General features: G+C 40.7%; 1 protein-coding gene across 3 annotated transcripts in view; it reads right to left on the reverse strand.

Annotated features, from left to right (window-relative positions):
- The window catches only part of IFT88 (intraflagellar transport 88), a 60,791-nt gene extending 43,393 nt beyond the window's left edge, over window positions 1–17,398 (reverse strand). The window contains exons 1-6 of one of the 3 annotated variants that reach the window (XM_055542578.1): window positions 17,272–17,398; window positions 12,295–12,390; window positions 8,708–8,770; window positions 1,996–2,052; window positions 850–903; window positions 204–267 (exon numbers count right to left, since the gene is read on the reverse strand). In XM_055542578.1, the coding sequence (XP_055398553.1) occupies window positions 204–267; window positions 850–903; window positions 1,996–2,052; window positions 8,708–8,770; window positions 12,295–12,384 (328 nt within the window). In that variant the 5' untranslated portion in view covers window positions 12,385–12,390; window positions 17,272–17,398. The remainder of the gene's footprint in view (window positions 1–203; window positions 268–849; window positions 904–1,995; window positions 2,053–8,707; window positions 8,771–12,294; window positions 12,391–17,271) is intronic. The other 2 variants (XM_055542579.1, XM_055542580.1) reach the window with 2 other exon arrangements.
- Between the last annotated feature and the right edge of the window lie 797 nt (window positions 17,399–18,195).

The following is an 18,195-nucleotide window of genomic DNA, read 5'->3' on the forward strand; positions in this document are numbered from 1 at the left end:
GCATGATCTGACATGACATGCAGTGTGACTACACCTCAACCGGGATGCAGAACACTCCCACCACCCTTTTCCTGACCCTAACCCTAAAATAATCAATGACAGGTTAAGTTTTATTTAAAATGATAATATATTTAAACATACAAAAACAGTTTAAAAATTAAAAGATTTGAAAAAAAATTAATAGCTGAAATAATGTAACAAACCTCTCAAAGCTCCCTTGGTAAAGCCAGCGGCTCTCACTGCTGTCATGGGTCTAGTAACTCCATCCTTAGGAGAACAAGAATCATTTAAAAAGTGTTCTTACATATGATCTACCTCTTATTTACAGTTCTGCACATGACACACATCTTAATAAAACCCCAGTCTTGAACAAAGGTTTATAATCCCTCCCTACTGCTTTGTCCTATAAAATTTCAATTTTTCAATCGAACTGGACTTACTCCCAGTTTGAAAAGAAAAACACTCTTTTGGGTTTTCAGTAATACCTTATATAGCTTAGTAGCTGGCTACTCCCTACTTTGGGCTGGTATCCTGTAGGCCTATGAGAGAAACCATAGCAACTGCTGGAAATCACAGCGCAGGAGAACCGGGTCCCAGAGTCCATCCTACAGACAAACTAGAAGGCCTATTGTCCATTTCCCTGTGGGATTTCACTTGAGACCTGAGTAAATAGTGATAAATCCAGAGACTGCCACAAAAGATTTCAAGCAGTTCAAATATTAGCTCACAGGTTAAAGAATCAGGGTCGCTATGTAAGTAATATCTTAAAAAAAAAAACAAAAAAAACTTTGGTAATAATATTCTAAATCACAAGAAAGGCCCAAGATACAAACCCACACATGGGGATACCTGAATAGCCCCTGTCATCGGTCTTCCCATTGACGACGCCAGGGAGGTCTTGGACTAGTGAACAAAAAACTAAGTTAAAATGATTCCAAAAAACTTCTACACTTAATTTTATAAACCAAGCTATAAAAGTTTCTTTATAACTTTCTTTCCTTCATTCTACTGGCAAGTAAACCTTTTATCTCCCAAGGATATAGGATCAAACAATAAAACTCTAAAACAGGCATCAGCAAACTACATCCCTCGGCCCTTATATGGGACAGAGCCACACTCCCTTCGTCTACGCTATCTCTGGCTGCCTCTCCACAGGTGCACAACTGGGTCTCCCAGAGCCTAAACTTCCCGGCTCTTCACAGAAAAGCTCACTGACTCCTGTTCGGAAACATCACCAAAACCAAATTCATGAGTGATATCTGCTCTGACTGATTAATAAATGGATGTTTCACACGATACACTGTTATACAACGTTAAGGCCACTCTCTCTGTCCACAGGAAGGGGACAACTGGAAGGCCAGTGCCCAGGACTCTAGGTTCTGAAGCCATCTTTACGACCCCTAAGAAATATTATCAGAAAGACTAGGAAATGCTATTTCATCTCATTCCTTCATTTTTCTCCCATTTCTCTACTATTTAGCAGAAGTGAAAACATCCAAACTATTTGTAATTTGGGCAAGATTTAAAAGATTTAATGGATTTTTATATAGCATCTTTCCTCCAAAGATCTCAAATAAAAGCAAGACCCAATTATATATGCCTCTAAAATTTTTCTTCAATTTTATTTTTTCATATATTACTTAGTAAGTTTTTAGAAATTATAAACATTACATTTATATAAGACTAACTTCACACAAAATATACAAATGTAATACACATGACACTTGGTTATATGATATAGAAAATGAAAAGTCAATCAACAAACACAATGTTTACAGACAGGAAAAGATAGCAAAACATTTTGTTTTATTTACAACCAAAATGACTAGAATATCCAAAGCTATATATCAACAATTTATAATATTCATCACTATTCAAAATGGAAAATACATCTGGATCACAAGCTGAATGGTAGCTAGACTTATTTAAAACTGCCTAAAGTGAACTTATATATGAGAAAATGTATCTTCATATCTTCAGCTTAAGAAAACATACCCCATATCCAGTAGCTACGGGTCTAGAAACTGCTGTGCTTGGTATTTTAGCAGTTATCTTGGGGAGGAAAAAAAAATAGTTAATAGAATTCAGATCAAGTTATATAATAGAAAACTGGAAAGGAAATGGAAAATACAGACTTATCAGTAGAGAAATATTTACATAACATTTAGAATAATTTCTTTTAAATTATTCTAAATATTAAGGAGCTGGAGTATTTTAAGTATTGAGAAGGTCTATTTTGGAACTCATCTGAAAGGAGAAAAGGGACTTTAGAGTGACCTGTGGGTCAGTGGGATACAGGAGTCTCCAATGGACACACCTACCATTAATTCTGCATGATTATTACCACCAGACACTGGGTCTAACAACAGACACTGGATCTGGAGTCAGGGACCCTGGGTTTGAATCTCAGCTCTCCCTCTACTTGCTGTGTTTACTTTACCTCTCTGAACATAAATGTTCTCATTTCTGAAATAAAGATACAAAGCATGTTGATCACAAAATTGTAGTCACAGTTGATCACGGAGCTTTTCACAGATGCACTGGGCTGAAGAGACAAACCCTAGAGGGGGGTCTGCCGAGGGGGCAGCCCTGGGACTCCTCCAAACTTCAAACTGTAACCTCATAAGGCTTCACTCAGACTGGAAGGTCAATCAGCCTGTGTAAGACCTGAGCCCAATTTAGAAACATTTCACATTCAACTGGGTTGAGGTGATTCAGTGTTCCAAGCATCTCTGCAGCCATACACAAAAGTAAATTCTCTCCAATAAAAGACACCTGCCCTGATAAGGCAGCCACGTGGCTGTTGAGCATCTGAAATGTGGCTCAGGCAGTAACATCTGGATTTTAAATTTTTACTTACTTTTTAATGATTTAGATGTAAATAGCCACAACATGGCTAGTGGTTATCATTCCAGACAGCACAGACACGTGCTTTAAATTATCTCTAAAATGTTTCATTTACAATGTCTGGCATTCAGTCTAAAACAACCAGACACATAGGAGCAAGCGTCCCTAATCAAAATCCAAGAGAAACAAAATGGAAAGACATGCAGAAGGGGAATCATATGATGGAAAGAAACATCAAACACAGGCTCTGACCAGCATGCTCAACATGTTCAGTGAATCAAAAGACAAGATTGACAATTTCAGTACAGAACTGAAAACTACAAAAAATGGATAAGTGAAAATCCTAGAACTGAAAATAATGTAAAAATTTGGCATTGTCCAGAAAGTAGTAAAATATTAAATTATACTAGACTTTGATAAGTTAAAAGATGAGTACTGTAATCTTTACAAAAACACTAAAAGAATGGTCAAGGAATGTAAACTCCCAAGATAACAGAGGGAGAAATGTAATAAAAATCAAACAAAAAAAGGTAAGAAAGGAGAGAAATAAAACATAAAGAAGGAAGGAAAAAACAAAGCAAATACTAAGGCAACAAATGAAACCAATTTCACTAAATGTAAGTAGATGAAATACTTCACTAAAAGAATAAGATTATCTGACAATATTAAAAAAAAACAGAATTCTATTCATGTTGCTAATAAAAAATATTTCTCTAAGAAATATATCTCAAATACACAGATCTGAGAAAGCTGGAAGTGAAAAAATGGGGACGACATACAATGCAAACACTAGACAAAAGAGAACCTGGGGAGCTACAGCAATGTAGGAACACCTGACGAAACAGACACAAAGCACTACTAGCTAGAAGGACATTTCATAACAATAAAAGACAACATAAAAATATAACAAATATATAAAACAAAAACCTAAACAAAGAAATTCAGAATCATAGTGTATAATCTATTTTTCTCATTGATAATAATAGAACTTCAATTCCTGCGTACCCCACCCCCAAAATCAATAAAAATACTGAACATTTGAACAAAATCATTAATAAACTTGACCAAACTGACAGATAACAGGTCTTGGAAAAACATGAAAAGGTAGGATGTGGGTCCCAGCAAAACTTTTCTGTGAGAACAAACTGAAGGAAAGAGACTATTTTTCTTTTTAATCACTCACTAATGACTAGATCTGTTCTTCTGGTTTTTACTCTTGGCACTGGACTGATCTCTTAGAAAGACTGGATCCTGTGTCTCCTTGCTCCTTACTCACCCCGCACCCTCACCCAAAGAGCCTTTCCTCACATACTTCAAGGCTGACCTTAACTGCACACATCCTTAAATATTCAACCGTACATTTATCTCCTGACTGTCCCAACTAGGAATAAAGAAATTATCTTTGTGGTCCCAGAGCAATTTATACTCTTTTTACAACACAAATTATAATATGCCTTGTAATTTCTATTTGTGTCCACTTTACTCTTTGCCCAGTGCCTCTCCTATAAAAGTTGCACAGTTTTTTCCCATTTAATACAGTAAATAGGGTATGATGACAATATCATTCAAAGGAGTGGAGACCTACTCTCTGTCCTGGTTACAGGTAACTGTGAGACCTCTCCTCCCAGCCTTGTTTCCTGTCTATAACATGAGGGTCTCTGAAGTCATTTCTAAACATCAGTGAAGGGCCAGCTTGGAGACATTATCATATATAGTGATTTGTTGATACACCAAATCACTATCATATATAGTGATTTGTTGATACACCAAATCACTAAACTGAAGGCTTTCACTTATTCACTGCTGCTGCTGCCAAGTTGCTTCAGTTGTGTCCGACTCTGTGCGACCCCATGGACTGCAGCCTACCAGGCTTCTCCGTCCATGGGATTCTCCAGGCAAGAACACTGGAGCGGGTTGCCATTTCCTTCTCCAATGCATGAAAGTGGAAAGTGAAAGTGAAGTCACTCAGTCGTGTCTGACTCTTAGCGACCCCATGGACTGCAGCCCACCAGGCTCCTCCATCCATGGGATCTTCCGGGCAACAGTACTGGAGTGGGGTGCCATTGCCTTCTCCCACTTATTCACTAAGTTGTGATATAAAGATCTATGGAGTACCCACAGCAAACAAAGAAAAGATCAATAAATAAGACAGTTTACCTCTTCAAAAAGGTTACAGTCTTGTCATTAGCCAAGTGCAAGAACTTAATCTATAGTTTTCCTTTCCATAATGAAGGTAACCTTAAAATTAAAATACAGCTTATGGAATGTGTAGTCAAGAACTGACTTCACCCAAAGAGAGTACTGGCTTTGCCCTTCACTACAGGGAGGTGATCTGTATGCCCCTGTAATGTCCTGCCTGAAACATCCCTGTTTCCCTGGGGGGCTTTGGCCACCAGACAGTCTAACTCCCAGATATATTAGCTTGAACCTCCATGAGGGGCTAGAGACTAATGGGCAGAACAAGGACAGTGTGTGACGGAGCCCCATTAACACCTTGGACATGAGAGTCATGGGAGGGCCTCCTTGCCGGCTCTACAAGTACCGTCACCACACAGAAGGGTTGGGGGGGTTAAAGCCACCCAGGGCTCCACAGGGAAAGGACAACCAGACCCCCCACGTCTGACGTCCCAGACTCTGCCCCAGGTCTCTCTTCTCTCAGCAGATTTAACCTGTATCCTCCTCCTGAAATAAACCGTTAAGTATAATAGCTTTCAATGAGTTCTTTGAGTCTTTTCAGAAAATTACAGATGCTGAAGGTGCCTGCAGCTGGAATTAGAAGTGAGGACAGTCCCATGGACTGCTGTGCTCTCTAACTTCGAGGAGGGAACCCCACAAATGTGACAGGCAAGGTCCTTCCCACCGGAAGTGGTTTAATGTGGACCTTTCATTACTGCAGAACAGTTACGTATGGTGGGAGGGAAGAGGCCCTGACAGAGTGAGGGAGGGCAGGTGGGAGGACACACCAACTACAGCAGGGGATTCACTCCCTAACAGCCTGTCGACCTGGCACTGCTGGCCTCTTTTAGGTAACTTACTGTGGGGTGGCCTGCAGCCTCCGAGATGCTAGGCACTGGTCCAAGTTATGAGAACTAAAAATATCTCCAGGGCAAACATGTGCCAGGGCAGGTGGGCGAGTGGGCACTGAGAACCACTGCTCTGGAGCCATGGGTGGGCAGAACACTAGGCATAGAACTTTCTGTACTTCTCGCTTTACCTAGTGCCAACCTTGTTTATTTTCAACTACAAAAGACACTCGGTAGAGTTCATGCACTGTGGAAGGCAGAAGTCTATTCTCTGTGTGACATATAAAACTTTACTAATAACACTGAAAACAATCACTCTAGCCATGTATGTACTGGTGGAGGATTAATTAGTGGACAGTCATTAATCCAAGGGAGGTGTAATTTGCAACTTAACCCCCAGTGTTTTCAAAGATCAATATTTATATAACATTAAAAATTAGACAAATTTTTTAAAAATAATGTTTTGGGTAAACATATTTCAGTGTCTTACATAAATAATAATATTTATATTCTCAAGAGTATAAAAGTTCTTTGATCTATATTACTTTAAAATTAACTTACTGGATATACTGTAAACTATAAAACATTGCTATAAGAAACTGAAAAAGAAATACATGGAAAGGCATCCTGTATTCAAGGCTATAAAACTTTATATTGTTAAGATATCTATATTGAACTTCCCTGGTGGTCCAGTGGTTAAGAATATACCCGCCCTATAATTGACTGGAAGTGGCAAAAGTGGGCATTATTCCTAATTCTAGGGGAAAAGCTTTTGGTCTTTTACCACCAAATATGTTGTTAGCAGTGGGGTTTTCTTATATAGCCTTTATCATGGTGAGTTTCCTTCTATTTCTAGTTCATTATGTGTTTTTATTGTGAAAGGATGTGGAATTTTGTCAAGTTCTTTTATTGCATCAATTGAGATGATTTGGGCTTTTTTTCCCTTCATTCTATTAAGGTGACATATCTCATTGATTAATTTTTGTCTGTTGATCCATTCTCAAATTCCAGGAATAAATCCCACTTGGTCATAGTGTATAACCCTTATAATATGCTGCTTTGGTTTGCTTATATTTTGTTCAGGATTTCTAGGTCAGTATTCGTAAAGGATATTTGTAATTTTCTTGTAGTGTCTTTGCCTGGCTTTGGTATCAGTGTAAAAGTTTTCAAAATATATTCTGGACTTAAAAAAAAAAAGAATCGGGGACACGGGTTCGATCCTTGGTCAGGGAAGAACCCACATGCCTCAGGGCAACTAAGCCCATGAGCCACAACTACTGAAGCCCGCATACCCTAGAGCCCACACTCCGTAAGAGAAGCCACCACAACGAGAAGCCCACACACTGCAACTAGAGAAAGCACATGTGCAGCAACAAAGACCCAGCACAGCCAAATATAAATAAATTACTTAAAAAAAGATATCTATATTACTCAAAGCAACACACAGATTCAATGCAATCTCTACCAAAATCCCAATGTCATTTTTTTTTTTTTTTTAAGAAATGGGAAAATCCAACCTAAAACTCATTTGGAATCTTAAGAGACCCTGGAGAGCCAAAAAATTTTGAAAAAGATCTAAGTTGGGGGACTCCTATCTGCTGATTTCAAAACATATTACAACGCTACTGCACTGGAAACAATGTGGTGCTGGCATAAAAAACCAACGGAAGGAATGACTTTCAACAAGGGTGTCAAGACCACACAAGGGGGAAGGAAGGTCAGTCTCCCAAATGGCACTGAGAATACTGGATATCCTCACGCAAAACAATGAAATTGGACCCTTAATCTTATAGAGCATTCAAAAATGAACTCAAAGTAGATTAAAGGCCCAAACATAAGACCTAAAACCTAAAAGACTATAAAACTGCTAGAAAAAAAACAGGAAAATTTCATGCCATTGGACTTAGCAATGATTTCTTGGATATGACATTAAAAAGCACAGGCAACTTAAGCAAAAACAGACAAATGGGACCACATCAAACATAAAGCCTTTTGTGGGTCAGAGGATCCAATCAACAGAATAAAAAACAGCTACCTACAGAATGGGAGAAAATATCTGCAAAGCATATATCCAACAAAGAATTCCTACAACTCAACAACAAAACATTAAATAACCCAGCTTAAAAATGGGCAAAATACTTGAACAGACATTTCTTCAAAGATCATACACAAATGGCCAAAAAGTATATGAAAAGATAACATCACTAATAATCAGAGAAATGCAAATCAAGACCACAATGAGAACCATTTCATAGCCATTAAAACTGCTACTATCAAAAAACAGAAAATAACAAGTGTTAGTGAAGGGTAGAGGAACTGGAGCCTGCGTGCACTGTTGGCAGAACTACCATACAATCCAGAATCCCCACTTCCAGATATACACCCCGAAAACAGGGCCTCAGGATATTTGTGTCCCCAAGTTCACGGCAGTGCTGCTCACAATAGCCAACAGGTGGAAGCAACCCAAGTGTGTGCAGAACAAGATGTGGTCCATCCAGACAATGAAATGTCATTAAGCCTGAGAAAGGAAGGAAACCCAGACACCTGCTACACCATGGATGAACCTTGAAGACGTTATGCTGAGTGAAATAACTGTTTGATTCCACTTACGTGAGGCAAATACTTAGAGATAGAGAGTAGAAAGGTGGGGCCAGCAGCTGGAGGACGTTGTTGTTCAGTGAGGACAGAGCCTCAGTTTGGGAAAATGGAAAGTTCTAGGGGTCTGTTTCACAACAATGGGAATTAATTTAGCACTCCCAATGTGTACGTTTAAAAACAATGAACAGGGTAAGCTTTATTAGTTTTTTTTTTTACCATAATAAAAAAAATTCACTTACTGGAGGTCTTCTGCCATGACTAGTTTTCACAGCTTGCTGAAAGGCTGCGTCATTCTCCAATTCCTAAAACAAAATGGCAAATTTAACATTCAATGTGAGGTGACAAATTTTAAAAAATGTTTAACCACTACTGTTTGGTGTTCAGGGTCCTCTAGGATCCATCTTTCCCCATCTGCTGACGTCCACATAGGGCTCAAGGACTCCTGTCCTCAACTTCCCCTTTACAGGACACGAAATACCAAAAGCCCTCTCTCCCTTGGGGAGAGGAGCACTGACAATCTAGTCAAGTGCAAGGACACGTCACTGGCTACTGGCTCAATGGGTACTGTCAGCGTGCCTGGTCCCAAGATCAAGTCTTTCTTGTCTCTCTCTTCCAAGTCAGTGGAGCAGCAAGAACAGAGAATCACCCCCTCTGTCCTTTCTCCCTCCTCTCTTCTTCCATATCCTGGGCTGTGGCTACTAGCCTTACCTGAGAAGCTGAGGACAGAAAAAGCTGCATCCTCTCCCAGAAATTGGGCAAACTCTCTTGTTTCATCTCCCAAGTGAAAATGGTTTTTCATCTCAGGGACAGGTAAAGTCTGAGACTCAGACTGGAGCCAGCTGAGGCTCCACTGGGTCCAACCTGTCATGCTTTGGAACGAAAGGCTCAGCTGACATAAAACGTTACTGTGCTTTGCTGATTCCTGACCCGTGCTCACATTCTCCCTCAGGAACCTGAGGAAAGTCACATTAGTCAGGGGCAAGTTACCAGGGCTCCCAGGTTTCCTGGACAAAATGCTATTTTCCAACTGCCAGCATAACCAGCCTTTGCCTCTAGCTCCTTCACCACCACAAGCTCTGGGTCCAGCCCTCTATAAACATCAGTGCACACTTCTCACACTCGCCTCTGACTCACTCCAGTCTACTTCCCACAGAAATATACTTGCCGATTACTAAAAAACAAACAATACACTAAAAAAAAAAAAAAAAAATAGAGTCAGTATCAATTAGCTTTTTAAAACCCTGGAGACAATGTGTTTTTATTACCAGGATGTACTTTACACATGAACAAAATACAATGTACTTTAAACATGATTATGCACAAGCATTTTTTAGTTTTACTTCAAATAATCTTTATAACCTTCCATATCAACTACATAAAATGAAGTAAGTACAACACTGCTATATTTAAAATGTATAACCAACAAGGCCCTACTGTGTAGCACATGGAACTCTGCTCAATGTTATGTGGCAGCCTGGATGGGAGATGGGTTGAGGGGGGAGAATGGATACATGTATATGTATGGCTGAGTCCCTTCAAAAGAAAAAAAAAAAAAATGAAGTAAGTACACAAATCTCACTCAGCCATAGAAACCAGGCAACTTTCATATGAGTATAAGCCAAGGGCTCCCTGGGCACACCTTTTAGGAAAAAGAAGTCTAATATTCCTATATTATTAGTAAAATTCAATTAATCAACTCAAAAAAGTCTAACTAAATGATAAACTAAAACCTATCAACAAATTCTCCAATTACAAATACCAAACTAACACAACTTTTGTCATTTCTTTTCCTTTGTTCATGATTTGATTAACAATCTGCATAATCTATGAACACCTTAGCAACTGTTTCAAGTAATTCAGTTATATATTAACTTCTTCCAATTAATTAAAATAAAAGGAAACCATGAGTAAACCAAATTTTTATTTTTCTGTGTAATTTACTTTTGTGTATGATATTCTGAATATTTGCTTCAAGTTATTAATAGATAATGAAGCCACATTGTAATGACCTGAAGTTAGGAAGTTTATCTGATATTATTAAAAGCAATTATGATGATCATTTTTGCACTTGTGGGACTCTACCCAAGAAATGTTTGATCACAAGGTAAAAAATTACTTATGCATAAAATTGTTCATTGTGTTATTGTTATTAATAGGGACAGAAAACTATAAATAACTATCCTATAGTCAGAAAGTAATCAATTGTATATAGTCAGTATTATGCAGCCATTAAAACTATATTTAAACTTTTAGTATCATGAGATATTGTTTATGACATGGCCGAAAATAGATAAGCAAACAGAAAAGTAACTGTCAGTTCAATTCCAAACATTCTAAAAGAAAATTCTATGTATATGCATGAAGGAAAGACAAACAAAACATTAGCAGTAGTTATTTCTGAGTGGTGGGATTATGGACAATTTTGTTTTCCAACAATGGGCATATGTATTTTTTATACATGTAACTTTTATAACTGGGAGAAAGGGAAAGATTCAATGGCTTTCATAATTAACACTAACTTAGGAAAATGCCCATGTTTTAATACATATTTTTAAAAATTAGTCTGTATAATCATATCCATGTATACAGATGTTTGTATTAAATATATAGGGAGGGACACACCTATCTATATAAAAAGACAAGGAACACAGCAAAACATGGGTGCTATGACCTGCTACAGTACAGGTCATCACCAGGTAACAGTATTTGTCATTTTATTTTTTTCCCGAATCTTCTGTATTTTTCAAATTTTCTATGATAAATAGTATCTCCTAGATTTTTATTTCATACAGAGTAAATGAATAGTTTCTATTTTCTCTTCTTGCTTTCTAAGTCTCAAATTCACAAACCATCATTCTTCTCCAGAGGAAAAAACTTCAAAAATGACTGAAAGCCATATGAAAAACTCGAGAATAGAATGTAAGTTCCTAAATTAAAGTCCTCTGAATGCTAATATTTGATTCTCACATACTAGCAAGAAAATTTAATGCTCACATCCTTCATCCTTAAATTGTTTCACACACTAATTCAAGGTAAATTTATAAAGCAGCTTCTTTTGGTTTTTGTCTTTTACAATTTGGAAACTGTAACTCTCACAATGTAAACAGATTTAAAATAATCAAATAATTGTCTTAATAACAATTTCATCCTATAATTAGTATACCACTAATTTATAAGCAGATATAGGCTTGTTGACATAAGTTGACATTCATAAAAGGAAAAAAGCAGGTTACAAAACAGTACACATAGTATGATACCATTGTCTCCAAAAACATATAGACATACAGTGTACATATATATACACACACACATATATTTCTGCATAGGCAAACATTTAGCATTAAGCACTGTAACTCAGTTGATGTTTATCTCTGGGTGGTGACAGTTTCTATGATTTTAATTTTTTCTTTTATTCTCTAGTTTTTCTATAAAATACTTGTATAATTCAATTCAAAGAAGAAAAATAACTCTACATGACATTTCAAATTTAGGGCATTAAAAAAACCGATTTTAGGCACCTCAAGGGATCTAAGTCTTTTAACATACATATTCAGATAACTAGTGCAAAAGAATACAAGAATATAATTGATCCGAATTCTTTTCCATAACATTTTTTTTACATCTCTATGCTTTTCCCTTCTGCTGCGATTATTACTATTGGTAGAAGTTAGTACAGTCTTTAGTAATAGAACTTTTCTAGGCTTTTAATCAACTTAACTTAATCTAAAGCATAATATAGCAGAACCATCAAATCCAAAATTTTCACAAACCAGCTGGTTAGCAAAGACCAAAGTAAAAACCAATGAAACAATTTTTTTTGTTTTACCTCAGTATCATAGGTTGGATTGTAGTCATTATAGCCAGAATAAAGATCATCTTCATCTGTTTCTGGGGCCAGGTGTACATTTTGCATCATTTGTACCTATGAAAAATCACTGTTGTAAATGTATTCTTGAAATAATTCTTAATTGAAATAAAGTGTAACTATTAACAACCTTTCTGGTCAAATTTATGTCTACATATGTTTATGGCTTAAACGTTTTTTGTGTCAAATTCTTAAAACGAGGTATCAAAACAGACACACAAGTCAATGGAACAGAACAGAGAGGCCCCAATAAACCTGTGCATTTAAAGTCAATTAATTTATGACAAGGGACCCAAAAATAAACAATGGAGAAAGGATAGTCTCTTCAATAAATGGTGTTGGGAAAAACAGACAGCCACGTTCAAAAAAATACATCTGGGCCCTTACCTTATACCATATACAAAAATCAATGTGAAATGAGCATAAGACTTGAAACCATAAAACTTGTACAAGTAAACATAGATGGTAGGTGCCTTGACATCGGTTTTGACGATATCTCTTTTGGAATTGACACCAAAAGAAATGACAACAAAACTAAAAATAGGTAAGTGGGACTAAATCAAACTTAAAAGTTTCTGCACAGCAAATGAAATCATCAACAAAATGAAAAGGTAATTGGGAGAAATATTTGCAAATCATGTATCTGATAAGGGGTTAATATCCAAAATATATAAAGAACTCATGTAACTCAACAACAACAAAAACTCGATTGAAAAATGGGTAGAGGAGACTTCCCTGGTGATCCAGTGGCTAAGAATTTGCCTGTCAATGCAGGGGACAAGGGTTCAATCCCTAGTCTGGGAAGATCTCACATGCCATGGAGCCTGTGCTCTAAAGCCTTTGAGCCACACCTACTGAGCCCATGTGCCACAACTACTGAAGTTGGTGAGCTCAGAGCCTGTGCTCCGCAACAAAGAAGCTAAAGTAAGCCCATGCTACGCAAAGAAGAGCAGCCCCTGCTCACCACAGCTAGAGAAAGCCCTCACACAGTAACAAAGACCTAGGACAACCAAAAATAAATACAATATTTTAAAAAATTGGCAGAGGACGTAAATAGACATTTTTCCAAATCAGACAATACAGATAGTCATGAAAAGATGCTCAACCTCACTAATCATCAAGGAAATAAAATCAAAAACACAAGGAGATAGCACCTCACACTGGTTAGAATTGTTATTGTCAAAAACACTAGAGAGAAGCATTGATGAGGATGTGGAGAAAAGGAAACCCTTGTGCACTGTTGGTAGGAATATAAGCTGATGAAGCCACTATGGAGAACAGTATGGAGGTTCCTAAAAAATTAAAAACACAGTTACTGAATGATCTAGCAATTCCACTTCTGGGTATTTATCTGAAGCAAATGAAAACAGTAACTCAAAAAAGTATCTGCACCACTGTGTTTGCTGCATCATTACCAACAAGTAAGATATGGAAACAACCTAAGTATCCACTGATGGATGACTGGATAAAGAAAATGTGATACACAAACACATGTGCACATACACAATGGAATATTATTCAGCCCCCCAAAGGAAATTTTGCCATTATGATCATGGATGGATCTATATGGCATTGTTGTTTAGTCACTAAGTAGTATCCTATTCTTTTGCAATCCCATGGACTGGAGCCCACCGGGCTCCTCTGTCCATGGGCTTTCCCAGGCAAGAATACTAGAGTGGGTTACCATTTCACTCTCCAGGGCATCTTCCTGACCTAGGGATCAAAACTGCATCTCCTGCATTGGCAGGCAGATTCTTTACCCCTGCACCACCTGGGAAGCTGAGAGGGCACTATGCTGAGCGAAATTAAGCCAGATAGAGAAAGACAAAAACTGCATGAACTCATTTATCTGTGGAATCTAAAAACAAAAACAAGGGAATTCCCTGGCATTTCAGTGGTTAGGATTCAGTGCTGTCACTGCGGAGGGCCTGGGTTCAATACCTGGTGGATGAAATAAGATCCCACTAGCCCCATAGTTGAGTTGAGTTCAGTCACTCAGTCGTGTCTGACTCTTTGCAACACCATGGGCTGCAGCACGCCAGGCCTCCCTGTCCATCACCAACTCCCAGAGTTTACTCAAATTCATGTCCATCGAGTCGGTGATGCCATCCAACCATCTCATACTCCATCATCCCCTTCTCCTCCTGACTTCAATCTTTCCCAGGATCAGGGTCGTTTCCAGTAAGTCAGTTCTTCACAATAGGTGGCCAAAGTATTGGAGTTTCAGCTTCAGCATCAGTCTTTCCAATGAATATTCAGGACTGATTTCCTCTAGGATGGACTGGTTGGATCTCCTTGCTGTCCAAGAGACTCTCAAGAGTCTTCTCCAACACCACAGCTCAAAAGCATCAGTTCTTTGGCGCTCAGCTTTCTTTATTGTCCAACTTTCACATCCATACATGACTACTGGAAAAACCATAGCTTTGACTAGACAGACCTTTGTCGGCAAAGTAATGTCTCTGCTTTTTAATATGCTGTCTAGGTTGGTTATAACTTTCCTTCCAAGGAGACAGTGTCTTTTAATTTCATGGCTACAGTCACCATGTGCAGTGATTTTGGAGCCCCAAAAAATAAAGTCTGTCACTGTTTCCATTGCTTCCCCATCTATTTGCCATGAAGTGATGGGACCAGATGCCATGATCTTCGTTTTCTGAATGCTGAGTTTTAAGCCAACTTTATCATTCTCCTCTTTCACTTTCATCAAGAGGCTCTTTAGTTCTTCTTCACTTTCTGGCATAAGGGTGGTGTCATCTACATATCTGAGGTGATAGATATTTCTCTTGGCAATCTTGATTCCAGCTTGTGCTTCAGCCAGTCCAGCATTTCTCATGATGTACTCTGCATATAAGTTAAATAAGCAGGATGACAATATACAGCCTTGATGTACTCCTTTCCTGATTTGGAACCAGTCTGTTGCTCCATGTCCAGTTCTAGCTCTTGCTTCTTGACCTGCATACAGATTTCTCAGGGGGAAGGTCAAGTGGTCTGGAATTCCCATCTCTTGAAGAATTTTCCAGTTTGTTGTGATTCACACAGTCAAAGGCTTTGGCATAGTCAATAAAGCAGAAATAGATGTTTTTATGGAACTTGCTTGCTTTTTCGACAATCCAGCAGATGTTGGCAATTTGATCTCTGGTTCCTCTGCCTTTTCTAAAACTAGATTGCACATCTGGAAGTTCACGGTTCACGTATTGCTGAAGCCTGGCTTGGAGAATTTTGAGCATTATTTTGCTAGCGTGTAAGATGAGTGCAACTGTTCGGTAGTTTGAACATTTTAGAATCCACCTGCAATGCAGGAGACCCCAGATCAATTCCTGGGTTGGGCAGATCTCCTGGAGAAGGGATAGGCTACCCACTCCAGTATTCTTGGGCTTCCTCTGTGGCTCAGCTGGTAAAGAATCCACCAGCGAAGTGGGAGACCTGGGTTCGATCCCTGGGTTAGGAAGATCCCCCGGAGAAAGGAAAGGCTACCCACTCCAGTATTCTGGCCTGGAGAATTCCATGGACCAAGTTCATGGGGTCGCAAAGAGTAAGACACAACTGAGCGACTTTCACTTTCACTTTGAACATTCTTTGGCATTGCCTTTCTTTGGGATTAGAATGAAACCTGACCTTTTCCAGTCCTGTGGCCACTGCTGAGTTTTCCAACTTTGCTGGCATATTGAGTGCAGCACTTGCACAGCATCATCTTTCAGGATTTGAAATAGCTCAACTGGAATTCCATCACCTTCACTAGCTTTGTTCATAGTGATGCTTTCTAAGGCCCACTGCCATGGGGCCTCACTCCCTGGTCCATGGGGTCGCTAAGAGTCGGACAGGACTGAGCGACTTCACTTTCCCTTTTCACTGTCATGCACTGGAGAAGGAAATGGCAACCCACTCCAGTGTTCTTGCCTGGAGAATCCCAGGGACGGCGGAGCCTGGTGGGTTGCCGTCTATGGGGTCACACAGAGTTGGGCACGACTGAAGCAACTTAGCAGCGGCAGCAGCAGTTAATTTCGCATTACTTTTTGGAGATGAAAATTCACAAGAGCAAATGTCAATCATATATAAATGTTCATTCCAAAATACCTCCAGAAAGTATTAAGTTATGATAGAAGATATATAAAAAATTTTAACTTACAAGCTCTAGGTCAGGTAATGTGAAACCAATGGTTCGCAAAGGTTAGCGTTTGCCAGAAACCTACTGACTTGTTAAAATCAGATTGCCACTCCCCCCGCCTTCACCAGTTTCTTATTCACTGGTGGGAGTCATCACCCTCATTCCTTGGAGTGTGGAGTTCTAACAAGTTTCTAATCAGGTGTTGCTGATGCTGATGTGGTCCACGGACCACACGTTGAGGACCACTGTGCTCAAGGAGAACCTCCTGATTACAAGCCCCACTTAAGTCAATTTAGTTTACACGTCTGTCAGCAAAACAAGCCGCTTTACAACTGGAGATCCTTTCATCTGAGCTAACCAGACCAAAAAAGTTCATCTATGAGAAACTCGGGCTAAACCGACACGGTGGGAACAAATGCAGAGAGTGCGAGTGGGGAAAGGTGAGGCGCCCAGGTGAGGCGGTCGAGCTCCACCAAGGCCCGGTGCAAAGGCAGCTCCCGGGACTGCGCCTCCCGGACTCAGCGCGGGAAGTCCCCCCGGGGCCCCCGTCCCGACCGGCGGCCTCCTGTTCCCCGGTGTCTGCACCAGACAGCCAGCCGCCCAGAGGCGGGGGCCGACTCCGGCCTGGGGACGCCCACCTCTGTGAGGGGAGCCCGAGCTCGCGCCTCTCTCACCCGCCGAGCCTTCCCGGGAATTTCAGAACTTCCGGTCACGAACTCGCGGTGAGGGGTTCAGGGCCGCGCGGCGGGGAAGGGCAGAGCCCCCTCCCGTGTCCCACCCCCAAAGCCCCCTCAGAGGGCGCTTGGTACCCGCGCCGCCCCGGGGCCCTCCCCTACCTCGCCGCGAGTGGAGGAGGGCGACCGCGACCGCGGCGGGGCGGGTGCGGCCTTGGCGGGACTCTTCAGAGAGCAGCGCGTCCGCGGCGTTGCCACGCGCGAAACCAAGGAAGCCGCTCCCACAGTGCTCCGCGAGAGGGCGGGACCGAGCCTTTAGAGCCAGAGAGACAGGCCTGGAGGGCGGGGGCGGGGCCAGAGGGGCGGGGCCTGAGGCGGGGCCTGGATGGCGGGGCGGGGCGGGTCCCGTGGAAGTGGGCAGGAGGGGCCGCACAGAGGCGGTCTTAGCGAGGCGGCGGCGATGGTGGATTCCGGCACGGGGAACCGGAAGGCAAGGAAGCCACAGTCTTCTAGATCCTGATGAACTCAGCCGGAGGCCGGGTCACCGGCGGGTGGTGCTAGTTGCTGTGAATAGCTCCGGTGGCTGCGGCACTAGCCTGTGGGTCCTGGAAGCGCGTCGAGGCCGCTCTGGCTGTCTGGACTCACCCCAGCCCCACCCCGCGGTTCTCTTTGCAGAACCAGCTGGAGCCCGGGAGGCTCTTGGGGGCCTCCCGCACCTCGTGGTCCTGTCTTGTGTGTTCCTGCCCTGGACACCTCGAGGGTGGCCTGAGTCAGCCCAAGGCCATAAGGCCCATCACCTCAGTGTGATGCTCAGCAAGAGAATGAGGAGTGGACTTCATAACTGGTTCACATCATTAAAGTTTCTCCTACATTTTAAAATAAATGGGCAAGGACGTGTCTCAAGACACCAGTAATTAGTGACTTTTAAACTTTAAGTTTTAAAGTTTGAATTGTGCTGGAGAAGACTCTTGAGAGTCCATTGGACTGCAAGGAGATGAAACCAGTCAATCCTAAAGGAAATCAACCCTGAATAATCGCTGGAAGGACTGATGCTGAAGCTGAAGCTCCAATACTTTGGCCACCTGA

Source organism: Bubalus kerabau, chromosome 12 (assembly GCF_029407905.1).
Source record: "Bubalus kerabau isolate K-KA32 ecotype Philippines breed swamp buffalo chromosome 12, PCC_UOA_SB_1v2, whole genome shotgun sequence".
Classification (NCBI taxonomy): domain Eukaryota; kingdom Metazoa; phylum Chordata; class Mammalia; order Artiodactyla; family Bovidae; genus Bubalus; species Bubalus kerabau.